Genomic DNA, 27,419 nt, shown 5'->3' on the forward strand with positions numbered 1-27,419 from the left:
TGGGTAAAACAACTTTTTAATCATAGTTGGGCTCCTTTCACACTGAGCAGATGTTGACTTCAGGAGGTGCTTTGGCAAGTTATTTTTATGTGCTGTAGAATCACATCTACTGCTCTGTGACACTCAGTCTCAAGCACAATCTTTTTCCGTGCCTGTGGCATTGTGTAGTCTTCATTAAAATTACATAACGTGTCAATTTGACATTTATTTGTTTACAGAATACTGATTTCCATATTTAATTGTTCCACTTGAGACAGGTAATGCTTTAGAGTCATAGTCAGAGAGAAATACAGTGTGGAAACAGGCCATTTGCTCACTGTCAAACATTCATCGATTACCCATGACTCTAATCCCAATTAGTTTTCCTCAATTCCATCAGCTCCCCTCCCAGAATTTCATTTGGCTTCACACTAAGGGCAATTTACAGTGGCAAATGAAGATCCAACAGTAGATATCAAATCAATAAACGTGGGGGAAAGAAATCTGCAATGCAGTTGTGACCAGCATATTTGATCTGAAATTGTAACTCAATTTATCTTCCCACAAATACTGCCTGACCCTCTCAGTGTTTCCAGCATTTTCTGTTTTCATTTCAAAAATCTTCGTCGATGTTACAGTCAGATTTTGTAGTTTATTGTGTGTGGCAAGTGTATTGCATTCCTAAGCTTGGCATATACTGATCAGGCCTCCACCAAATCCAAAATATCTATACCAACTCCTGTATTTGTGTAGTTTTTCTCAAACTTTCATGTGAAATTTCTGCATTTAAAATGGAATTTAAATGAAAATGTTACTCATCAATACAAAGAACAGGTCTGACCATATATACAGAACAACGCAAATCAAACATCTTGCAAATGGGGATTATAAAGTGGTGTTAAATGCAAGAAGCTAGCCTTGTCAGTCATGACCTCTAAATTTCCTGTCACCATTAGCTGACAAACAATTAAAGATTAGATTAGATTTAACTTTATTGTCATTGTGCCGATTACAGATACAAAGCCAATGAAATGCATTTAGCATCTGACCAGAAATACAAATAGTGTTATTTACAAAATAACTGCGAATAAATAAAGTGCTACAGCACACAAATATAGAAGTACTGAGACAGTACAATACAGATGCAATACTGTTTAGCACTGTGATGAGAGGTTCAGCAGTGTCACAGCCTCAGGGAAGAAGCTCTTCCTGTGCCTGCTGGTGCGGGAGCGGAGGCTCCTGTAGCACCTACCGGATGGGAGGAGAGTAAAAAGTCCATGGTTAGGGTGAGATGCATCCCTGATGATGCTTTAATGATAAAGATAGTGTGGTCAAGCAATTGTGTTCATTCAGGAACAAACTGAGCAAAAGCAATGACCGAAATGTGTCATCAGGAGCTTTCAGGTAATAGCTTTGGCCAAAATTCATAGGTCAAAAAGAGACTGTGCAGTAAATTCTGAAGGCTTGTGTGAATGCATAGCAATGAGCTGTAGCTTGAAGGCTTTTATCCTGAAGAACACGAGGGTCTTGCTTTGATGGAAGTGGCTTTATTTTCACTAGATTTCTAAAGTAGGCAGTAGTAACCTAGAACTGAAAGCAACGTATGATTAGATACAACATACATCAAAGTTGCTGGTGAACGCAGCAGGCCAAGCAGCATCTATAGGAAGAGGCGCAGTCGACGTTTCAGGCTGAGACCCTTCGTCAGGACTAACTGAAGGAAGAGTGAGTAAGGGATTTGAAAGGGGGAGGGGGAGATGCAAAATGATAGGAGAAGACAGGAGGGGGAGGGATAGAGCTGAGAGCTGGACAGGTGATAGGCAAAAGGGGATACGAGAGGATCATGGGACAGGAGGTCAGGGAAGAAAGACAGGGGTGGGGGGTGACCCAGAGGATGGGCAAGAGGTATATTCAGAGGGACAGAGGGAGAAAAAGGAGAGTGAGAGAAAGAATGTGTGCATAAAAATGAGTAACAGATGGGGTACGAGGGGGAGGTGGGGCCTTAGCGGAAGTTAGAGAAGTCGATGTTCATGCCATCAGGTTGGAGGCTACCCAGACGGAATATAAGGTGTTGTTCCTCCAACCTGAGTGTGGCTTCATCTTTACAGTAGAGGAGGCCGTGGATAGACATGTCAGAATGGGAATGGGATGTGGAATTAAAATGTGTGGCCACTGGGAGATCCTGCTTTCTCTGGCGGACAGAGCGTAGATGTTCAGCAAAGCGGTCTCCCAGTCTGCATCGGGTCTCACCAATATATAAAAGGCCACATCGGGAGCACCGGACGCAGTATATCACCCCAGTCGACTCACAGGTGAAGTGATGCCTCACCTGGAAGGACTGTTTGGGGCCCTGAATGGTGGTAAGGGAGGAAGTGTAAGGGCATGTGTAGCACTTGTTCCGCTTACACGGATAAGTGCCAGGAGGGAGATCAGTGGGGAGGGATGGGGGGGACGAATGGACAAGGGAATTGTGTAGGGAGCGATCCCTGCGGAATGCAGAGAGAGGGGGGGAGGGAAAGATGTGCTTAGTGGTGGGATCCCGTTGGAGGTGGCGGAAGTTACGGAGAATAATATGTTGGACCCGGAGACTGGTGGGGTGGTAGGTGAGGACCAGGGGAACCCTATTCCTAGTGGGGTGGTGGGAGGATGGAGTGAGAGCAGATGTACGTGAAATGGGGGAGATGCGTTTAAGAGCAGAGTTGATAGTGGAGGAAGGGAAGCCCCTTTCTTTAAAAAATGAAGACATCTCCCTCGTCCTAGAATGAAAAGCCTCATCCTGAGAGCAGATGCGGCGGAGACGGAGGAATTGCGAGAAGGGGATGGCGTTTTTGCAAGAGACAGGGTGAGAAGAGGAATAGTCCAGATAGCTGTGAGAGTCGGTAGGCTTGTAGTAGACATCAGTGGATAAGCTGTCTCCAGAGACAGAGACAGAAAGATCTAGAAAGGGGAGGGAGGTGTCGGAAATGGACCAGGTAAACTTGAGGGCAGGGTGAAAGTTGGAGGCAAAGTTAATAAAGTCAACGAGTTCTGCATGCGTGCAGGAAGCAGCGCCAATGCAGTCATCGATGTAGCGAAGGAAAAGTGGGGGACAGATACCAGAATAGGCACGGAACATAGATTGTTCCACAAACGCAACAAAAAGGCAGGCATAGCTAGGACCCATACGGGTGCCCATAGCTACACCTTTAGTTTGGAGGAAATGGGAGGAGCAAAAGGAGAAATTATTAAGAGTAAGGACTAATTCCACTAGACGGAGCAGAGTGGTGGTAGAGGGGAACTGATTAGGTCTGGAATCCAAAAAGAAGCGTAGAGCTTTGAGACCTTCCTGATGGGGGATGGAAGTATATAAGGACTGGACATCCATGGTGAAAATAAAGCGGTGGGGGCCAGGGAACTTAAAATCATCGAAAAGTTTAAGAGCGTGAGAAGTGTCACGAACATAGGTCGGAAGGGATTGAACAAGGGGTGATAAAACAGTGTCGAGGTATGCAGAAACGAGTTCGGTGGGGCAGGAGCAAGCTGAGACAATAGGTCGGCCAGGACAGGCAGGTTTGTGGATCTTGGGTAGGAGGTAGAAACGGGAAGTGCGGGGTGTGGGAACTATAAGGTTGGTAGCAGTGGATGGGAGATCCCCTGAGCGGATAAAGTCGGTGATAGTGTGGGAGACAATGGCCTGGTGCTCCTTAGTGGGGTCACGATCGAGGGGTAAATAAGAGGAGGTATCCGCGAGTTGTCGCTGTGCCTCGGCAAGGTAGAGGTCAGTACGCCAGACTACAACAGCACCCCCCTTATCAGCGGGTTTAATAATAAGGTTAGGATTAGTGCGGAGGGAGTGGAGAGCAGAGCGTTCCGAAGGAGTGAGGTTGGAATGGGGACAAGTTACTTCCTGCCATCACCAGGCCAGAAGTGGGGATGATTTTCAATTCTCCAGGCTAAGTTATTTCAGATTTCCAGCATCTAGAGTTTTTGATTTGCATCTAAAGCTGTGCTGATGTAGCAAGTAACTCATACCATAAAGATGCTAGACAATGGCCATCTCCGACATAAGCAAGTTAACTGTCTATCCTTCCAAGGACATCATTGCTGAATACCCACCATCAGAATCTTAATTGGAACTGTCATATAAATACTCTGATCAGTGACTTTGATATAAATACTCTGATATAAATACTCAGGTCAGTGACTTGTGGCAAATGACTACCCTTTCCAGTGTCTACGTTCCATAAAATAGGAGTGTGACAAATTACCCTCCAATTGACAAGATGTGAGCATCTCTGACAACACCATTAAACCACTTAATTGGCCACCCACCCTATAAAGTTAATTCCCTCCAACACTGGTTTGCTCTTCTGCCAGTTATACCGTTACACGTTTACTGCTAGGTATTCTCTGAGCTACTCCAACAGCAGCCACTATTCCCCTACTATAATCAAGTGTGCAGGAATACCACCTCCTGCAAGTTCTTCTGAAAGTGTCAGACCATGCTGGTTTTGAATATGTTGCTGTTTCTCCGTCATCATTGATTCTAAATTCTGAAACCATCACTCTATACTATTGTACAAGTAGCTTCACCAGTTCAAAACACTGGTCACCACAACCTTCTCAAAAGCAATTAGGCCTAGGAAAGAAGTGCTAGCATAATTAATGCTTATATTCCTGTCAATGAATATTTTATAAATGACTGATTTTTCTTTTTTTTTTGTTTCTGACCATGGAACAGTTGCTGCACAAACCAGCCTCTATGCCACTGTTTTTCAGTTTGATTACAAAACATGTAGCTCTATATTTGGAAATGAAAGCAGGAAGAACTAAAATCACACACGAAATAATTGTGAAAGAACTGTTAAGATGGAATAATTGATAACACCATATAACAGGAAATTAATTGCTCCCATGAAATATTTTGTACTTATATGTTTCATTATTGAAATATGTTATGTTATATGATTATGGAATACTGAGATTTTCTTAATACACATTCTCTCCATTAAGCTCCAGGCCAAGCAACATCACCTTCCTGTGAAACAAGACACATTGAAGAAATTGCAAATGCACACTGAAGCAATAATTTTATCACTGCCGGAAGACTTGCAAAGCATCCTGCTAAAAAATGGCACAACATGATCTTTGTATGCTTCCTCTTAAAGGCATTTAACTAGAACAAGCACAAATACACATTCCAGATAGTACTGAAAATAACGTGGGAAGAAAAATAACTGTGGGAAGTGGAAAGACCAAGTGGAATGAAGAATATAGCTTCTTCATAAGATTCATCAGGATGGGTGTAATGCATGGGATAGCGATGAAGTAGAACAAACTAACAAATCACTGTTTAAACTGAGTGTGTATGTGTTTGAAATGCTTCTGATTATTTTAACAATCATGTTTCACAATGTGGTGCCAAGTAATAAGCTTGGTGTCTGTATTGTACTCCCAGTGGATAATAATGGAGGGAAGTTTTACTACTAATATTTGTAATGCAGACTATGTATTCATATAAAATCTGTGCAAAGGCCAGCACTGGTTATTTGCTCAAATGCATATTTTAATTTACTTACACTTTTATATAAATGTCTATTCTCATATGAAAAGATATTACTAATTTGTAGAATTATGAGTATTTGTATTTAAATGAGGTTTAACTTTTAAGAATGAAATCAGGATATTCACAAGCATGCTTTGGTCAACATCAAAATGACCAAGCTTTGTTTTTACCAAAGCATTAAGTCAACTCTACAAAATTTCTAATAAACTTTGCACTATTTTTAATACATTTTGCTTGTTTTGTTGATAAATAATCGAAACCTGGATTTGCTCTCCCTTGAAATACCAAGTATGAGAATCTTATAAATACCTTCATGGCATATCATAATAGTGCATTAGCAAACATTATTCTGCACCGTCAAATATTGTAGAAACAACACAATATTTGAATAGCAGCTGTTTTTATGGAAGAATCATGAGCACAAAATTATCTGCTGTTCTTTCAGAATATTTTTCAATATTCACATCTAGAAACCAAGACTTTGGTTTGCATATATCCAAAGGGTTCATCCACAAATATGGGTGTGTGTGCATTATATTATAAATCCAAAATTATGGATCAATAACCTAGAAAAGTGAATGCTGCCAACTACCTCAATTACCATCCAAGTGTATTCTTTCAGCTCAATTTATCTTATCATAGACTTCCATATTTTGCATTTCCTGCTGGAGAGGTTACATTTGATTTCCCATCTCTCTTGCAGTTAAGTTTTCTATCTAATATACTGTATACCTTTTGTGTAAAACTATTAAAGTGCTTGCTATTTGATAAGCACATGCCATAACTCAGTCGTCTGGTCATTTATTTTGGAAGAACACAACTTGTGTAAGCATAACTCAGTGGAAGAGTGCAAACATATTCCTAGTAGCATGTGTGTTTTTCCTTTAAATCTATGATTTTGTTTTACTATTATGGAAAGAACCAAGTTATACCTTTGTCTTTAAATAAAGAAGCCTTATTATTTTGCAACTTCTCAAGGAATTTAAAACACTTACTGCCAGTGCAGTTATTACAATGCACTAGAAACTAAGGCAGTTATTTCATACATGGAATGAGATGAACATCTCAATATTTTATTTGAGGGCAAAACTGTATCTTTTTTCCCCTGTCCTCAACATCAAAGTGACTCAAAACCCAAATATTGAGAAATACTGTGTACCAGAATAGATGGTCTTCCAGTCTCTAAATTCCTTATCTTGGTTCCACAACAGGATGCAATGAATTGGCAGTTACTGTTGAATAATTGATCCCAAATCTTACCGCAGCATTTTATGTTGAGTTTCAGGACATCATCAGAATTCTATGTACATAATTCTTAACAATGAAATGCATTGCTTTGACAGCATGTTGCTGAGTCAATTTTAGATGAAATAATGTAATGAGATTAATTTCAAGACCTCGTTAAGCTTTTGGAAACGAGAAAATCTGCAGATTCTGGAAATCCAAGCAACACACAAAATGCTGGAGGAGCTCAGCAGGCTAGGCAGCTTCTATGGAAAAAGCACAGTCAACATTTCAGGCCAAAACCCTTCGGCAAGAATTTTAACATTTATTATCAAAAGGTTGCGCATGGGTAGTTCACAGATAAATTAAAATTCAGTAAGCCTATTCACAAGTTACTAGTTCATTATAAGCCTTTTTAATATGCTTTATCAATTTATTTCTTGTTTAATTTTGGTTTTTGTTTTATTAGTCCTTTGAAAAACATTGCCTAGCCTCACATTTCATTAACTAATATTTTTGTTTAGTGTGAGTCCAGCTGAAATTTCATGTCCAGTTTGCAATTTTCTTTTGCATTTTTAAGTCCCCCTTGCTGCAAATAAATTGCAGAACAGCTCTTCACCAAATTAATCTCAGTGTAAAGTACCTACCTATGTCTCCACTTAAATTAACTGTAGAAGACCATAAGCACAGGAGCAGAGTTAGGCCATTCAGCCCATTGAGTCTACTCCACCATTCCATCATGGCTGATCTCGGATTCCACTCAACCCCATACACCTGCCTTCTTGCCATATCCTTTGATGCCCTGACCAATCAGGAAACCATCAACTTCCGCTTTAAATGTACCCATGGACTTGGCCTCCACTGCAGTCTGTGGCAGAACATTCCACAGATTTGCTATGCTCTGGCTAAAAAAATTCCTCCTTACCTCTGTTCTGAAAGGTCGCCCCTCAATTTTGAGGCTGTGCCCTCTAGTTCTGGATACCCCCACCATAGGAAACATTCCCTCCACATCCGCACTACCTCATCCTTTCAATATTCGGTAGGTTTCAATGAGATCCCACCTCCACATTCTTCTAAGTTCCAGTGGGTACAGGCCCAAGGCTGCTAAACGTTCCTCATATGTTAACCCTTTCATTCCTGGAATCATCCTTGTGAACCTCCTCTGGACTCTCCAATGACAACACATCCTTTCTGAGATATGGGGCCCAAAACTGTTGACAATGCTCTAACTGCGGCCTGACTGGTGTGTTATAAAGCCTTAGCATTATCTCCTTGCTTCTATATTCTATTCCCCTTTAAATAAATGACAACATTGCATTTGCCTTCTTTACCACAGACTCAACCTGGAAATGAACCTTCTCCCCATCTAAATAATAGTCCGTACTATTCCTTTTACCAAAATATATTATCGTACATTTCCCAGCAGTATATTCCATCTGCCACCTTTTTGCCCATTTGTCCAATTTGTCTAAGTCTTGCTACATCAGCACTATCTACCCCTCCACCTATCTTTGTATCATCCACAAACTTTGCCACAAAGCCAACAATTACATTATCTAAATCACTGACAAGCAATGTGAAAAGTAGCGGTCCCAATACTGTATCTACTGTTAAGTCCATCCAACACAATATCCCTTTCAACTGCCCAGCAAGATTGCAGCTTGAAAAGCTATCTTGGCACAACTCAATATTGAATTAATCCATCACATGATAATCTAGAACATCATCCCAATCTCCACAACCTACACCCATCCCACACAGCAAGATGAACCATCCTACACAGTGAATCTTATTACAGTCAATATCATTTCATGTGAATCTAACACACTAGACAGTACTGTGCCCTAATGAATCCATCCTGGTTAACTCTCACATCCCTCTGTTGTCATGCTCTAACCCTCAAAATCCATCAATCCATCCTCATCTAGCCCTCCCTACATCTCTACCCCTGTGGTCCCCATTTCCTTAGACTTCCTCTCCAGTGAAGCCCAGTAATAAGTCACCCTTGTCACTAGTCTCCCCATGAAAATATCCAAGTGGTCTTTTCCTTCTATAAATCCATCTCAGATTAGAATTTTCTCCCGAGCCTTTAGTCACATCACCCACTCTATCCTGGTAACATCTATCCTGGTCTCCCTAGTAACTCACGGTACTTCTTATTAAACTAATTTAAGAGGAAAATACATCACAGTGAATAATTCTAGAGGATATTCAAGGTAAACATTGGTCATGGAAAAGATATATACTGTTGGAACAAAGAGTGCTTCAGAATCATGTTGGACAGAAATATCAAGGAGCTAAAAATGGGTTAAGATGGTTTTGCACAAATATACACTGCCAGCTCCTATTATTTCCATTCCCTGTCACACACTATTATGATTTACAATTTTGTCTCTGTTCCTTTATCCTTTCTAATCCAATGTCTTAGAACTCCATAATATATTTTAGGAGATCTTCATTAATTGGACTAAGAACGTAGCTCAGATTAAATTAGGGGTGGTGAAAAAATGCTGACCTTGCCTGCCAGCCGTGAATCAATAAAAAAAAATAGGCAGTCAGCTGGCAGAAGAAATCTAGTGTGTGGAAATGTTAGTGATGCATTTTGGTAAGGAGAAATTACGTCCAAACAGTACAATTTCAAATGCTCCAGCTTTATATACCTAACTCAAAGGCAGATTATATCTATGGCTTTGAAGTTTAGATACACACAATACAAAAGCAAGGAAATTATAAATATCTACAAATTACTGGTTAAGCCCCTACTGGAGTGTTATTGTTATTTCTAACCACTGGGAATAATGTGAAGGCTTGAGAGAAAGAATATAGCAGTTGATGTTATGGCACCAAGGTAACGTATCTGTAACGTAGGAGACAAGGGGCCTGTGTTATCCTGGGGTCTCAACACATCCCTCTTTATAGATGCTTGACTCCAGAATTCCCCAACACCTTAAAATCTCTGAAAATTAACGCCCAACGTGGGGCTCGAACCCACGACCCTGGGATTAAGAGTCCCATGCTCTACCGACTGAGCTAGCCGGGCTATTATATTAGAAAGTTGACCAAATGGCACAAAGTAAATGTATTACCGTATTAAGGTAAGATCATTTCAATCCTTTTTCACCTTTCTAAGCAGAAAAGTGACCGTAACAATCACGGGGAGATGAATCGGTAAAGCAAAAAAAAAGGAAAGGCCATGTGAATAGAACTAAAACGCACAAAACACTCCCAAGATTAAAAAATGTCAAATTTAGCCGTTAAGTTATCCACAGCATCGGCTGCACCTTGTGAAAGAGCCGGTAACTTCCGGGATGGCGGAGTGAGCGGCGGCCGTGACGTCATGCAGCCCGTGCCGGAGCGGCGGCGGCTGTGACGTGGCAGAGCGCGAGCGGCGGCCGGTGGGTGCAGCTATGGGTCTCAGTCTGTCCCAGCTGGTGAAGGACTTCTTCGGCAAGAGGCAAGTCCGGATACTAATGGGTGAGCTACCGGCCTTCGCGCCGCCCGTCCGTCCGTTCCGTGTCGGGATGCCCCGGCTCCCATTGTTCAGCGCACGGCCCCTCGGGGTTGTTCCGCAGCTGCTGCTCGGGCAGAGCCGGGGGGAGTGTCCGGTGTTTCGGCAGTCTGCCCGCCACCCACCTCCTCCTCCTCTGGGTGAGTGGGGGTAGGAAGGCGGCTCGGGGCGGGGGGATCCACCTGTTTCCCCTGAGCGAGTGCCGGTTCCCGAAGGCACGGGAACGCCTGGTGAGAGACGGAGTGGGAATTGCTGAAACTCCGTTGCCTCTCCTTTCATTTCCCGGCTTTACCGGCTGTCAAAAGAGTTTCGTGGGCCGGGCGAAACCTGTTTTGGAAGGGTGTAAACCAAGCCGACTTTGCAATGATGATTAGTATTGTTTTTCAGAGAAGCGCCCAGAAACAGGCATTATTCTGCAGTCGTGAGATTGCTGCGTTTAATGTCAGCTGGTAGTGGATATTTTTCAGCTCTTACGTTGTGTAAGCACTAGAGAACTCAGGCCGAGGGTCACTGCACTCTAAAATAATACATGTCTTTTTGTAGTCTCCAACTCTCCCTTCCCCTTCCCTCTCTATTTTGTATATCCATCCTACGTGTCTTTAATGACTCTTAATTTCTTCAAACTACGCATTGAAAATCAAACCATTTTCGACCTGACGAAGGGTCTCGGCCCGAAACGTCGACTGTACCTCTTCCTAGAGATGCTGCCTGACCTGCTGCCTTCACCAGCAACTTTGTGTGTTGCTTGAAATTCCAGCATCTGCAGATTTCCTCGTGTTTGCCATTTTAGCCTTGCTACGGGGAATAATCTTAAATGACCCACGTTACTTTTCTATTACCCCTACCACTTTTTCAACAAGAGACCATTTGGCCTATCGAGTCCATGCCACAAAGCCAGCCATATTTAGGTGGGTGCCCTTGTTCACCCCGTTGTCACTCCACTAAGTAAAATTGAAGTGTTAATGCTCCCTGATTTGGGGGGATATTTGCTGAATGTTCCCTGCTTATGGCAAAGAGGAAAGCAGACATCTGAGAAAGTATTTCAGCATCTAAAGCAGGGTGTGCCCTTTGTTCTCTTACTGATGACTTCACTTGAATTCCTTTGCAGACTTCCCTTAGGATGCATAGCGTTGAAACAAATTTTAAATTTAAATTTGCAAAACATACCCTGAAACTTATTGGATATCGCAACCCGCTATTGAGGAAAACTGAAACTAGACATTGGACGTAGAACTCTTCATTTCTAGGCAACGTTTCCTATCCATGTTTAGCTTCTGATACTGAGTCAGTTTTGAAATTGACACCTGTATTCGCCCTCCCTTCTTGCTCAAGCTGTAGGCACTTCCTGACATGACTGCCTTTCACTGACTCAAATTGAGCTGGGCCAATTTAACCATGATGCACTCGGAGCATTTTGGGAGTAAACGGCATTTGATGTACAACCCTGCAATTAAAAAGTTAATAATGCTTGTTTGGGAAGGGTTGAGCTGAATATTCATTGAACATTTGGTAAAATAAGTGTGCTACCACAGATAGCAACGTCAACCACATGGAATCAAAACTAAGTGCTATTTGTTTACAATCTCATGCGTCTTCAGCCACAATAAGTTAGAGCTCCCGTCTGAATTTATAGTGGTAAGTTAATTTGTATTAAACTGTTAATCATCTTGTGCAACGAATTAGTAAATTTAAACTTTTTGTAGCTTATTCAAGAGTGAGGTTAATGAAAGAATACTAGACCTGCGTCTGTCGGCAAGCCAGATTTTATCCTGAGAATGGACTCGTATTGTCTTTACTGATGGTCACATGAAGTTGTTGGATTGAGTCATTCCTAATAAAGACTGGTCTTGAATTACATCCAAATTTGGGCAGTGTTTATTTTTTAATTTAAATACAATGTATATCTTTCAACCTCACCATTGTTTTTTTTAAAGTATGTTGCCTCACTTTTTTCCATCTTGTATACCATGTTTTCTCTCATTCATTTAACCTATTTTCTCTCTCTTGTCTGCGCAGAAACCCAAATTTGTCATGGTCAGTGTTGTTTTTGAAATGTCAAAATGATTTTTTTTGTTCTAGTTGGTTTGGATGCTGCTGGCAAAACAACCATTTTGTACAGACTGAAACTAGGGGAAATTGTAACAACAATTCCAACTATTGGTAAGTGCGAATTATACAGGAATGTTGGTTGAGACTGTCATTCAGCTATTTGTAAAAATAAAAAATCAATTAAATTTTCTTTTGAATATTATGGATAGTTTCATTTGCAGTCTCCATGTTTTGCCATCTGTTTCCTTCTGTACAACTTTTATCATTATCAATCGAGATCCATTATACATTTTTGGAAATTTCTGCAAGATTTAGGTTTTTGATGAATGTGTCAGACGTCTGAAAATTCAGCAGTATTGACACATTAATCTGTAGATAATAATCTGAGATTGTGATGTTTTTAATCTGAAGTACTTTGAGATTGACATCATGTCCACAGCGTATTTGGTATTGGTAGGTAGAAGTGGCAAATGTGAGTCCAGTCCTGAAGGTTTGGAGAATATTTGGGATTTGCCCATTGACAGGAATAATATTTCTGTCACAGTTCATTGTTTATATGAGACGTGGCAAGTGCTTTATGTAATATTGGATGTGTTTAATTTTGTTTTACAATACTACTTGGCAGTGAACAAAAAATTACTTAGCAGACTATCAATAATGAAATGATGTGCATGAACTGCTTGATATCACTGCATCTTCCTCTGGCTCCTTCCGCAGCCACACATTTTTGCAGTTCTGCAGTTTAAATTGTTTCCTTGCTATTGTCATCGTCATAGAAAAGTGCAGCACAGAAACAGACCCTTTGGCCCATCTAGTCCCTGCCAAACCATTTCAACTGTCTACTTGCATCAACCTGCACCCGGACCACAGCCCTTTCTTCCATGTACCTATCCAAACTTCTTTTAAGTGTTGAAATCGAGCTTACGTGCACCACTTACACTGGCAGCTCATTCAACACTCCCTCAACCCTCTGAGTAAAGATGTTTCCCCTCATGTTCCCCTTAGACTTTTTACCTTTCACCCTTAACCCATGACCTCTATTTGTAGTCCCACCCAACCTCAGTGGAAAAAACCTGCTTGCATTTACTCTACCTATACCCTTCATAATTTTGTTTTCTCTATCAAATCTCCCCTCAATCTATTATGTTCCAAGGAATAAAGTTCTAACCTATTCAATCTTTCCTTATAATTCAGATCCTCATGTTCCGGTAACATCCTTGTAAATTTTCTCTGCGCTCTTTCAACCTTGCTTACATCTTTCCTATAGATAGAATTGAATTGAATTGATTTTATTTTTTGAATTGACTTGAATAGGTGATCAAAACTGCACACAATATTTCAAATTAGGCCTCACCAGCATCTTATACAACTTCAACATAACAGCCCATCTCCTTTTCGCAGTACTATGATTTATGAAGGCCTTGTCCCAAAAGCTTTCTTTACAACCCTGTCTACCTGTGCTGCCACTTTCAATGAATTATGGACCTGTATTCCCAGATCCTGCTTTTCTACCACACTCCTCAGTGCCCTACCATTCAACTACCCTGTTTGATCCTTTGATCCTACTGAAGTGCAGCACCTTGCATTTGTCTCCATTGAATTCTGGTGAACAACCTATGTTCCGTACCTATTCTGGTATCTGTCCCCCACTTTTCCTTCGCTACATCGACGACTGCATTGGCGCTGCTTCCTGCACGAATGCTGAGCTCGTTGACCTTATTAACTTTGCCTCCAACTTTCACCCTGCCCTCAAGTTTACCTGGTCCATTTCCAACACCTCCCTCCCCTTTCTAGATCTTTCTGTCTCTATCTCTGGAGACAGCTTATCCACTGATGTCTACTATAAGCCTACTGACTCTCACGGCTATCTGGACTATTCCTCTTCTCACCGTCTCTTGCAAAAATGCCATCCCCTTCTCGCAATTCCTCCGTCTCCGCTGCATCTGCTCTCAGGATGAGGCTTTTCATTCCAGGACGAGGGAGATGTCCTCCTTTTTTAAAGAAAGGGGCTTCCCTTCCTCCACCATCAATTCTGCTCTCAAACGCATCTCCCCCATTTCATGCACATCTGCTCTCACTCCATCCTCCCGCCACCCCACTAGGAATAGGGTTCCCCTGGTTCTCACCTACCACCCCACCAGCCTCCGGGTCCAACATATTATTCTCCGTAACTTCCGCCACCTCCAACGGGATCCCACCACTAAGCACATCTTTCCCTCCCTGCCTCTCTGCTTTCCACAGGGATCGCTCCCTACACGACTCCCTTGTCCATTCGTCCCCCCCATCCCTCCCCACTGATCTCCCTCCTGGCACTTATCCTTGTAAGCAGAACAAGTGCTACACATGCCCTTACACTTCCTCCCTTACCACCATTCAGGGCCCCAAGACAGTCCTTCCAGGTGAGGCGACACTTCACCTGTGAGTCGACTGGGGTGATATACTGCGTCCGGTGCTCCCGATGTGGCCTTCTATATATTGGCAAGACCCGATGCAGACTGGGAGACCGCTTTGCTGATCACCTATGCTCTGTCCGCCAGAGAAAGCAGGATCTCCCAGTGGCCACACATTTTAATTCCACGTCCCATTCCCATTCTGACATGTCTATCCACGGCCTCTTCTACTGTAAAGATGAAGCCACACTCAGGTTGGAGGAACAACACCTTATATTCCGTCTGGGTAGCCTCCAACCTGAAGGCATGAACATTGACTTCTCTGACTTCTGCTAATGCCCCACCTCCCCCTTGTACCCCATCCGTTATTTATTTTTATACACACATTCTTTCTCTCACTCTCCTTTTTCTCCCTCTGTCCCTCTGACTATACCCCTTGCCCATCCTCTGGGTTTCCCCCCCCTTGTCTTTCTCCCTGGGCCTCCTGTCCCATGATCCTTTTGCCAATCACCTGTCCAGCTCTTGGCTCCATCCCTCCCCCTCCTGTCTTCTCCTATCATTTTGGATCTCCCCCTCCCCCTCCCACTTTCAAATCTCTTACTAACTCTTCCTTCAGTTAGTCCTGACGAAGGGTCTCGGCCTGAATCGTTGACTGTACCTCTTCCTGGAGATGCTGCCTGGCCTGCTGCATTCAACAGCAACTTTGATGTGTGTTGCTTGAATTCCACCTGCCATTTTTCCATCTGGTCCAGATCCCACTGTAAGCTCTGATAGTCTTCCTCACTGTTCATTGCACCCCAAATCTTGGTGTCATCTGCAAACTTGCTGATATATTTAACCACAGTATCATCCAGATCATTGATACAGATGACAAATAACAACGGTCCCAACCCTGATCCCTGCAGCAGTCGACTGGTCCCAGGCCTCCAGTCAGAGAGGTAACCATCTACAACCACCTTCTGGCTTCTCCCACAAACCTAATGTCTGATCCAATCTACTGCCTCATCTTGAATGCCAAGTGACTAAACCTTCTTGACATGCCTGCCTTGCAGGACCTTATCAAATGCCTTGCTGAAATTCACATAGTCAACATCCACTATCTTGCCTTCATTGACTTTCCTGGTAACTTAGTCAAAAAAACATCTGTCAGGTTGGTTAGACACGACCTACTATGCACAAAACCATGCTGACTATCCCTAATCGGTGCCTGTCTATCCAAATACTCATATCCAGTTAACTTTCCCACTCCTGATGTTGGATCACCGGCCATATAATTTTCTGGTTTATTTTTAGAGCCTTTCTTAAAACAGTGGAGCCACATTAGCTATCCTCTGGCACCTCACCTGTCACTAAGGGTGGTTTTAATTTTCTCTCACAGGGCCCCTGCTTTTTCTGCAGGGTCTGAGGGAACACCTTATCATGCCCTGGGGATTTATCCACCCTAATTTGCCTCGAGACAGCAAACACCTCTGTAATCTGTGTAAGGTCTCTGACATTGCTCTTGATTTGCCTCTCTTCTATAGACTCTGTCTCCAGAGGAAATACAGATGCAAAAATTCCACTTAAGATCAACCTCCCTCCCCCCCCCCCCAATCTCTTTTGGCTGCAGACATAGATTACCATTCTGGTCTGATCTTCCAGAGGACCAATTTTGTCCCTTGCAATCCTTTTGCTCTTAACGTACCTATAGACTCCCTTAGGATACTCCTTCACCTTGTCTGCTACAGCAACCTCACGCCGCCTTTTGGCCCTCCTAATTTTTTAAGTGTTCTCTTGCATTTCTTATACTCCATAAGCTCCTTATTTTTTTCCTATCTGCCTATACCTGCTATTCACCTCCTTTTTTCTTTTCTTAACCAGGGCCTCAATATCTCTTGAAACCCAGGGTTCCCTAAACCTATTATCTTTACCTTTTTATTCTGAGAGACACATACAAGTTTTGTACACTCAAAATGTCATTTTTGAAGGCCTCCCATTAACCAAGTACACTTTTGCCAGGAAATAGCCTGTCCCAATCCACACTTGCCAGATCCTTTCTGATACCATCAAAATTGGCCTTTCCTCCATTTAGAGTCTCAGCCCGAAGACCAGACCTATGTTTTTGCATATTTACTTTTAAACTGATGTGATCACTAGATGCAAAGTGTTCACTTAGACAAACTTCTGTCATCTGCCCTGTCTCATTCCCTAATAGTAGATCAAGTATCACGCGCTTGTTGGGACTTCTATGTAGTTATTAAGGAAACTTTCCTGAACATGTTTGACAAACTCTGTTCTATCTAGTCCTTTTACAGTATGGGAGACCCAGTCAATATGTGGAAAATTAAAATCACCTAATAAAATAAGCTTATGTTTCTTGCAAGTCTGCGATCTCATTGCAAATTTCATTCTGTAAGTCCCGCAGACTGGATGGTCTATAATATAGCCCCGTTAACACGGTCATACACATAAAAGTTGCTGGTGAACACAGCAGGCCAGGCAGCATCTCTAGGAACAGGTACAGTCGACGTTTCGGGTCATATGGTCGGTAACATGGTCGTACGTTTTTTGTCAGTTCCTGTAAAGCTTGACTAGATGAGTTCTCCAGTCTGTCCTGACTAAGCACTGCAGTGACATTTTCACTGACTATTAATGCCACCTTCAATCCCTCTTGTTCTGTTGTGTCTAAAACAATGCAACTCCAGAATAATAAGCTGCCAGTCCTGCCCCTCCTGCAACCATCTCACTAATGGCTACAATATTATAATTCCTTGTGATGATCAATGCCCTGAGCTCATCTGCCTTTCCTACAAGACTACTATCATTGAAATATACGCAGCTCGGAACATTAGTCGCACCTTGCTCAACCTTTTGATTTCTGACTTTGCGGTCTTAACAAAAAAATGTCTCCGCAACCTCTTCACTATCATTTCTGGCCCTCTGATTCCCATTCCCCCTGCGACTTTAGTTTAACCCCACCCCCACAGCACTAGTGAACCTTTCTGTTAGGATATTCGTCCCTCTCCAGTTCAGGGTCAAACCATCCTTCCTGTACAGGTCTCACCTTCCCTGGAAGAGAGCCCAATTATCCAAAAATCTTATGCACTCCTACACCAATTCCTTAGACACATGTTAAACTGTATGATCTTCGTATTTCTGGCCTCACTAGTATGTAGCATGGATAGCAATACTGAGATCACAACCCTGGAGGTCCTGTCCTTTAAATTGGCACTTGACTCCCTGAACTCTGCAGAACCTCATCATTCTTCCTACCTTTGTCTTTGGTAGCTACATGGGCCATGACTGTTCACCATCCTACGTAAGAATACTGAGGACTCGATCCGAGATGTCCCGGACTGTAGCACCTGTGAGGCAACAAACAGTGCCTATAAAAAGTATTCACCCCCTTGGAAGTTTTCATGTTTTATTATTTTACAACATTGAGTCACAGTGAATTCTGTTTGGCTTTTTTAATATTGATCAACAGAAGGACTCTTTCGTGTCAAAGTGAAAAGCGATCTAAATTAATTACAAATATAAAACACAAAAGATTGATTGTATAAGTATTCACCCCTCTTTACTATGATGCACCAAATCATCACTGGTGCACCCAATTGGTTTCAGAAGTCACATAATTAGTTAAATGAGATCTGCTTTTGGAGGCCTGTGTGCAGTTAAGGTGTTTCAATTGGTTGTAGTAAAAGTACACCTGCATCTGGAAGGTCCAACTACTGATGAGTCAGTATCCTGACTAAAACTACACCATGAAGACAAAAGAACACTCCAAGCAAATCTGGGAAAAGGTTATTGAAAAGCACAAGGAGATGGATACGAGAGAATTTTCAAGTCTCTGAACATCCCTTGGAGTACAGTGGTCAGTCATCAAGCAATGGAAAGAACATGGCTCAGCTGTATGTCTGCCTGAAGCAGGCTGTCCTTAAAAACTGAGTGACTGTGCAAGAAGGAAGGCCTGCAAGAGACCTATGACAACTCTAGAGGAGTTACAAGCTTCAGTGGCTGAGATGGGAGAGACTGCACATAAAGCTGTTGCTCGGGTGCTTCACCAGTCGCAGCTTTATGGGCGAGTGGCAAAGAGAAAGCCACTGTTGGCAAAAAAAAAGCTCATATGATATCTCGGCTAGAGCTTACCAGAAACATGTGGGAGACGCTGAACTAAGCTGGTCTGATTAAACCAAAATTGAGCTTTTAGGCCATCAGACTAAACATTATGTTTGGCATAAGCCAAACACCTCATGAGAAACACACCGTACCTGCCATGAAGCATGGCAGTGGCTGCCTCATGCTGTGGGGATGCTTCACTGCAGCAGGCCCTGGAAGGCTTGTGAAGGTAGAGGGTAAAATGAATGGAGAAAATACAGAGAAATCCTGGAGGAAAACCTGATGCTGTCTGCAAGGGAACTGTGACTTGGGAGAAGATTTGTTTTCTTGCAGAACAATGACCCCAAGCATAAAGCCAAAGCTGCACAGGAATGGCTTAAAAACAACAAAGTTAATGTCCTAGAGCGACCAAGTCAGAGTCCAGACCTCAATCCAATTGAGAATTTGTGGCTGGCCTTGGAAAACGACTGTTCACTCACAATCCCCATGCAACCTGACGGAGCTTGAACAGTTGTCAAGCTGCTTGAGTACACCTATGCACTGATTGCTGCCAAAGGTGCATCTACTAAATGCTGACCTGAAGGGGGTGAATACTTATGCAATCAATTATTTTTTTTATATTTCTAATTAATTTTGATTACTTGGTAGATATGTTTTCACTTTGAAATGAAAGTCTTTTTCTGTTGTTCGGTGTCAAAAAAGCCAAATCGATTCCACTGTAATTGAAAGTTGAAAAACAATAAAACATAAAAACTTACGAGGGGGGTGAATACTTTGTTTAGGCATTGTACCATCCACAAATCTCTTTCTTGTCCACAGAACCATCTTTCTGTTACCCTAACTAATAAATCCCCTATCTCCACAGCTTGTCTCTTCTCCCCCTTTCACTTTTGAGTCACCGAGCCAGACACACCACTGCGACTTTCCTCTGCTGGGTCTCTCTCCCCCCCCCCACCCAACCTGTTGTTGAGGGGGTTAGTCACAGGGATACTCTGCACTGGCTGTTTAATCCCTTTCCCCTTCCTGACTGTCACTGTTTCCTGTGTCCTGCACCCTGGATGTAACTGCCTCTCTATATATCCTATCCAACACCCTCTCAGCATCCAGAGTTCATCCAGTTCCTTAACATAGTGTTTGAAGATGCAACTGGATGCACTTCTCGCAGGTGAAGTCGTCAGGGACACTGGAGTTCTCCTGCCTTCCCATATCCCACACAAGGGGCATACAGCTATCCTGTCCAGTCCTACTGTTCTAACTGCAAATATAAAGAAGGCAACAATAAATAAACTGGGGGTGGGGGGGAATATCTACCTACATCTTTTTCACCTTCTCTCACTCAAGCCTCTCCTTGCTGAAGCCTCAAAGAGCTAAATCTTCAAATAACACTGTCAACTCCAGCACTCGCACCTGCCTTAGTTTTATTTGTTCTTGCCAGTCAATGCTGATTGCTGATTGGCTGCTGTTCAAACACCAAGCTGCCGCAAATCGATGCTTTATGTACCCAATTGGCAACCTGAATGAGCTGCATCTTCTCAACAGCGATTGGCTATTGTTCAAAACTGTGCTTAATTGTGCCCAGTCCACCAAGTCGAATTGTCTGTGAATAGTAACTATGCTTGAGAAGTGAATCCTGACGTTCCACTGGCTCCGTAACATTCAAGTGGCCCTTTGACAACACCCTACTGTCAAAGAGCTTTTTTCACTTTTTTAAAATACCTTTTATTATCAGAGGCATTTAATAGTTGAGAGAAAAGATTAAGTATTTTCTCTTAATTAAAAAGACACCTAACATGTTTAAATATTTAAAATGAACACTGAGTAAAATGGAGATGAAGTGCATCAGCTCAATATAACTTGGCTCTGCCCCTGCACTCAGTGTTGTGTACATTAGTGAAGTAAAATGTCAAATATTTGTTATTTTCTGACCTCCAGAAGCCATTAGCTGGCTCTTTCATATATTTCATGTCAACAGCATACAGTGGATCAATGGACAATAATTTAATATGAAAGATAATTTACAAATTGCCTGCAACATAGCAGTTTAGTTCTTAAATGACATCTACTTTTAGCATACAGGTGTATGTTTCCAGCTCTAGTTATTTTGACCATTCGTAGATTGCACCACCATGTGTAAATCAAAGATCTTACTAAAATTATCTAAGAAAGTTATCAAGCTGAAAACAACTTAAATTGGAGAAAATTTAATTTGCAGAAACAATATGAGTACAAAATTTAAAGTGATGCCTTTTAATAAGCTAATTAGCAGGGTTAATGCAATTTCTGAAAGGAAGAATATTTTGTTCAGGAGTTTATTTTCTTGACTAATATTTTCAATTACCAAAGAAACAGATATTCAATGTAAGTGCAAGGTCATAACTAATTGATTGTAAGTAAATTAAGATTTTTTAGTGCAGCTATTGCAAGCTAGTTAATTAAAAATTAAAGTTTTTAAAGTTAATATTCTTGTATTTTGTAAAACTCTAATTGTTTCCTTTTTTTTAGGATTTAATGTGGAAACTGTTGAATATAACAAGACAAATTTCACTGTGTGGGATGTTGGTGGCCAAGACAAAATTAGACCATTATGGAGGCACTATTTCCAGAACACACAGGTAGTTCATTACCTAATAGAACTCAACACCTTAACACGTCACATACCACAAAATATTTATGACCGATAGCTATACAGATCTGTTTAAACTCGTTCTTTATACCACCAAAAAAAAGCTTTTATTTTTGATGAACTGACTCCCAAGAGCATAAGAATATAAAGCTTCTAATCTGCTCTGCTATGCAATGAGATTTTGGCTGATCTTTTACCTTGTGGTGTAATTTTGCAATTTTCACTGGTGACAAGGTTGGGGCTGAGGGGTTAGTGCCTGACAAAGTTTTCAGGACCATTTTGGAAGCAGTGTTTCCTCAGTGCACTGACAAATATGCTGCTGATGTACAACCTCTTTCGAAGTGTGTGATGGAAACCTGTTTTGGTTAATGCAGACACGAGGAATTCTGCAGATGCTGGAAATTCAAGTAACACACATCAAAGTTGCTGGTGAACGCAGCAGGCCAGGCAGCATCTCCTAGAGCATCTCTAGGAAGATGCAGGCTGGTTTTAGACTAGGAGCAGTTCAGCTAAATCTAGCATGTTATATTTGTTTAGAGTCTTGCTGTTCAGAAACCATATTTTTATGCTCTATAGGTGCTTATAATTTGCAGTCTGATTTTTAACCAGTCATAACTATTACTGATTGCTCTTACCTATGTACTGTTGAGAAACCAAACCTTTCCTCGGATCTCAACTCTTGTAACAATTATGCTTCTAATGACACTAAAGACACTGCTGCAATTAAGGCAATCAACAATAATGTCTACTGGTGCCCTTTATCTATTACATTTTTAAGTTCATAGCATAAAACACTTGGGTATTCAATAATTCTGTTATAGACTAGGAGGGCTCATTTAGTGTTAATTTTATTTGTGAGGTATTCAAAAGACTAGAAAACAGTTATAGAAAATCTGATAATTGTGTACATGAAGTGACTCCAGTTCATAACAAATAAAAGCTTAACTATAGAGGAGAACTTTTAGAATTGTTCATGTGAAGTAATCTGTGATGCTCTTAATGTTACTTTTTCTTTAAATCAATATTTGATGCTCATTCGCATTGGGATTTCTCAGTCCTTTGCAGCACAAGAGTTGATAAATATGCATTAGAGTAGGGACCTACTCTGGCATATAAATAATGACAAACAACATGCATGTAAATTCAATTGTAGTTTTGTATTTATTAAAAAGTTATTTTAACAGTTTTTCTATAAAGAAAAACAAGTTTTAATTCATAACTACAATGATTTCTGTGAATATAATTTCTTTGAATTCTTATTCTCTGCCTTTTAAAGTAAATCTCAAATACAAAACTTTATTTCTTATGACAGGGTCTTATTTTTGTGGTAGATAGCAATGATAGGGAGAGAATGCCAGAAGCAGCAGATGAACTCCGAAAAATGGTATGTATCTATTACTTTGTATTTGATACATTGTCAATATTTTAAGTAAATGCTCCTTTCTTGCAGATAGATTGTTATATTCCTATTGATTTATATATAGATATTTATATAGACAATTGAGTTGTGAGCATTTTGAGGCCATGCAGATTAAGAATTCATTAGGAAACAGCAAATGTATCAGTATCATTCAAGAAAGGATGAAGAAAAAACTGTTCCTCAAACCAGTAAACCTAACAGCGGTTGTTAGGAAACTGTTTGAATCTATTTTTAAGTAAGTGATAGAAAAGCATAACACAATTAGATACCTAAATAACTTTTGACTATGAGACAGTGTTAACTGCTGGGTTGGGGGTATTGACATATGGGTAAGAATGGGGCTGTGCTCAGTTTCGAAGAGAGCAGTGATCTTGCAGAAACATACAAGATTCTAAGCATGCTTGACAGAGAAGGTGCTGTGAAATGTTTCCTCTGCTAGAGGTGGCTCGGACCATAGTCTCAGGTTAAGGTCTGAGATGAACAGGAAATTTATGTGGTGGAAGCTTGTGAACTTTTGCATTCTCTGCCTAGTGATCTTCCAAGATATGGGGTCTTTATATCTAATTAAGTTGGGGAAATTTTTTAGACTGCATGAGAAATTCAGGATTATGGGGATTGGGCAGGGAAGTGGAGTTGAGCAAATTATGAAGCTGTCCGAAAGGGATATATGGTTCTCAAACTTGTATTAATTTTAAAGCCATTCAGAAAGTGATCTGTGTACTACAGGTGACTAAGTTACAGATTCTGTGGTGAATTAACTTCCAAAACATTTGTTGCAGTTGAATAGTAATTTAAGTTCAAAGCTGGTGTCACCACTTGTGGCAATCCTACATGCATTGTGCAGCTCAATCCCAAGACTCTGTCTAGTTCTTTATCATTTTGTAGTTTGGTGTGGTTGATAAAAATTAGATTATTAAATGATACTGAATCTTACACAAATATATTCATTTTGTATTTTTAACATTCCTTGAGCGTCTTCAAAAATAGTAGTCAAATACTTGGGTTGGCCATGCTGGAACTGTTGATGCTGAGTTTAAATTGGCACCTGGCCAACTATCAAAAGTAAACTCAGTTATATTGATCATGCTGTATATCTTTTACTTGTGTATCAAATTAACTAATGTGTTTTATTCCAGCTTCAAGAAGATGAATTAAGAGATGCAGTTTTATTGGTATTTGCCAATAAACAAGACTTGCCAAATGCCTTGTCCGTCAATGAAGTTACAGAAAAATTAGGACTACAGTCCTTTCGTAACAGAGTTGTAAGAAATCTATATAAGAGTTGTAGCATTGTAAACATTAGTAGTGCCATTAACTTAGTTGTTTTAGTATTTACAATGTTTTTTAGTATTTACAATATATGTGCTGTAGGTGTTATTGAACTTAAGGTCTTTGTTTCCTTAATTGATACTTGCCCAATGAATGAATTTATAAATAGAGAATTTGGGCTCTACCGCACTGAAATGTCTTTAATCCCTCACTATGACAATAGTGATAAATCACTAGATGAAAATTTTCAATATTACGTTGTTACCTAGAGGTTTTCTGATCCAGATGTCTCATGTACATTTTGTACATTAACCTTTGCATTAATGTTAATGGCAAAGAAACTTTATCTTTGGGTGTAAGGGGCCACAAATCTCGCATGGCCTATCTTATTAACATCTTTAGGAAAAGTTGGAAGAAAATTCACAAGGGCCACAGTTTCTTTAAAGTTGTAAACACTGGAAATATGAAGTAGTATAGTCTATTTCTGAAGGTTCTAAAGGACTTTACCTAGTATCGATTTATTACATGTACCGAGATACAGTGAAAAGCTTTGTTTTGTGTGCCATCCAGACAGAACATGCCACACATAGTTAAATCAAGATAGTAAAAGGAAAGCAATGGAGAATATAGTACAGTATTGCAGTAATAGAGTACAAGATGACAAAGTGCAAGGGCCACATTAAGATAGATTGGGAGATTGTTTATTTTTTATTGTATGAGATGTCCATTCAGGAGTTTGATAACAGTGGAATAGAAGCTGTCCTTGGGTCTCATGGTACGTACTGTCAAAAATTTGTATCTTCTGCCCAAAGAGGAAGAAGACAAAATTACTGGAACAGCAAGGGTCTTTGATTATGTTAGCTGTTTTTGCAAAGCAGTAGATAGTGTAGTGGAGGTTGGCTTACATGACTGCATTCACAGCTCCACAGTTTCTTGCAGAATCGAGTAAAACATTTACCATACTAAGCAGTGATGCATCCAGACTGGATGCTTTCAAAGCGCATTTATAAAGATGTGTCAAATTTCCTTAGCCTTGTAGGGTACCAGAGACATTGGTGTACTTTCTTAGTCATAGTGTCTACATGGTTTGACCAGGAAAAAACGTTGATATTTGCAGCTGGGAACTTGAAGCTCTGAACCATCTTCACTTCTCCACCATTGATATAGAGAGGGTGTATGTACTCCACCCTTCTTTCTGAAGTCAGTGACAACTCCTTTTCTGACATAGAGGGAAAGGTTTTTGTCTTGACACCATGCCACTGGCTGGCTTGTCTTTTTCCTGTACTCCATCTTGGCATAGTTTTAGATCTGAGCCACTATAGTAGTGTAATCATCAAATTTGTATATGGGTTGGAGTGGAATTTAGCCACAGACATGAAGGTATGGGGCTAAGGACAAAGCCTTGTGGAAGTCTGGTGTTGAGAGTAATTGTGAAGGTGTTATTGGATATATTGGCTTTAGTGTTTTGGGGCCAGAAGTATGACACATTAAGAATATATAATCTGTAAAATATTTTGCCCTGAGTGCTACAAGTTTAATGATCCCCAGTTCCTCAGTGGATGAAGTTATCTTCCAGCGAGTCTTGTGCTTAAAACTGAAAATATAAAATACCTTTTATGTAAAAGGTATTTTAGCTTGATTCTATTTTACAAACATAGTTGAAAGTGTTCCTTGATTGACATATGTTTATTACTTTGTCTAATACTATATTTTCCTGTTTTTGAATAGTGGTACGTTCAAGCTACTTGCGCCACAGATGGAGCCGGCTTGTTTGAAGGGCTTGACTGGTTGACAAATGAACTTTCAAAATCCTAGGCCTGCTGCTACAACTTAGTTTGACAATTGTATGTTTTAGTTAACAGAAAATGTTTGGTTACTTTAGCTTGAGTTGTCATCGAGTTTTCAACTCAAGTATTGTGGTTTCTGGAGCTTTTTTGGGAAACACAGCTTGATTTTGAACTCTTCATTGTTGCCAGCATTTGTGGTAGGTTTCATAAAATGGAAGTTTAAACAGATAGTTTATAGTTAACTCACTGTGGGGAAAATACATTTCTTCCAACTATTTCCTAGTTGAAATGAACTTGACCATAACTTCTGTACTATCTTTAAGAAATTAACATTAAGTACATTTACCTAATGAACTTTTTTACTTTACCTTTTTATGAAGTTCTGTAATACATCAGGTCATTCTAAAACAATCTGCTGAAAAATTGTAGTTGTATTGTGAAAATGGTCACCAGTTACTTTCTATTTTAATAATATTGGATGTGCTTCCTGAATAGATTTGAGTAGAGATGGATACAAATTTTGGAATCTGGAAAATAATATTTACCTAATGGAGAATTCACTGATTGCACAGACATTGCTTTGACTTTATACTCTCGTTGATTCTAACATTATGGCCAGAACAACCCACTTATGTTCTGTTGAAACAACTCAAGGTCTTTGTATTATAATATTTGTGATACTGGCTAGTTTAATACAAGATTATGGGTTTAAATAGTCTTGTAGATACTTGTTTTTGGCAATATAACCAGTTTCACATCTGTCCTCAGTTCTTCCTATATAATGGTACAGATTCAGTTTCTTTCATAAAATAAGCAAGCTGTGTATTCAACTGTGGTGTAAACATTATTAAACAACAAAAATCAAGTTCTTAAGCATTCTTTCTTTCGTGTTGGCATTTCTATACACTGAAGTTCAATTGTATTGAAAGTTGTAACTTTTAAAATGTTGCCTGTTACTGTTACTAGTGTGTGGTGTTATTCAGTGTAATATAGTTAATGTTGGTATATTTGACCTTGGATGGGCAAGTCTTCCTAAAACTGGAAAATCAACTTTCAGATAATGAAAGTTGTCTATGTAATGTATTGATTTTAAATCTAATAAAATAAAGGTTTATACAACATTGGTAATTGATTCAGATATTTATTTTGTGCAATTTAAACTTGAGGGTGGGCACTAATTGCTCAAGTTGTTTTCAAGGCATTTATAAAAATGTTTGTTTTGTTTCCAGACAAACAGCAAGAGATAATTTGAGTGGTAGTTTGAAATATAACTGGTCAGACTGCTGGCGAAAAAAATTAAAATAAAAATGACTACTGTTAATTCAGGGCTATGTTTCTCTCCTAATGTCTCCTACTATTTCCTACTTTTGAAAACTACTTGTTTTAATTTGCATGTAGCATCACATAAAGTTACATAATTAATATTTTAAATGTATTCTATCCAATTGCTGTTTAGAAGAGGTAAGAAGACAGTGGGGAAAAGAGGAGATGAAGGGGGAATTCCCCCCCACCCCCGAGTCTGCATGA

General features: G+C 40.4%; 2 protein-coding genes and 1 non-coding gene across 3 annotated transcripts in view; 2 read left to right on the plus strand and 1 right to left on the minus strand.

The window, feature by feature from the left end:
- Positions 1-6,320, plus strand: part of dennd6aa (DENN/MADD domain containing 6Aa) — an 88,292-nt gene extending 81,972 nt beyond the window's left edge. The window contains exon 20 of the mRNA XM_063068045.1: positions 4,972-6,320. Within this exon, the coding sequence (XP_062924115.1) occupies positions 4,972-5,103 (132 nt within the window). The 3' untranslated portion in view covers positions 5,104-6,320. The remainder of the gene's footprint in view (positions 1-4,971) is intronic.
- Positions 6,321-9,715: 3,395 nt separating this feature from the next.
- trnak-cuu (transfer RNA lysine (anticodon CUU)) lies at positions 9,716-9,788 on the minus strand. Its single transcript has one exon. It is a non-coding gene; the product is annotated as a tRNA-Lys (tRNA).
- A 288-nt stretch (positions 9,789-10,076) lies between these two features.
- LOC134356848 (ADP-ribosylation factor 4-like) lies at positions 10,077-27,006 on the plus strand. Its single transcript, XM_063068049.1, has 6 exons — positions 10,077-10,222; positions 12,336-12,416; positions 21,296-21,405; positions 22,729-22,800; positions 23,973-24,098; positions 25,834-27,006. Exons 1-6 carry the CDS (start codon positions 10,156-10,158, stop codon positions 25,918-25,920), a joined length of 543 nt encoding a protein of 180 aa, XP_062924119.1. The 5' UTR covers positions 10,077-10,155; the 3' UTR covers positions 25,921-27,006.
- Positions 27,007-27,419: the final 413 nt, after the last annotated feature.

The sequence above is a fragment of the Mobula hypostoma genome, chromosome 15, assembly GCF_963921235.1.
Source record: "Mobula hypostoma chromosome 15, sMobHyp1.1, whole genome shotgun sequence".
NCBI lineage: Eukaryota > Metazoa > Chordata > Chondrichthyes > Myliobatiformes > Myliobatidae > Mobula > Mobula hypostoma.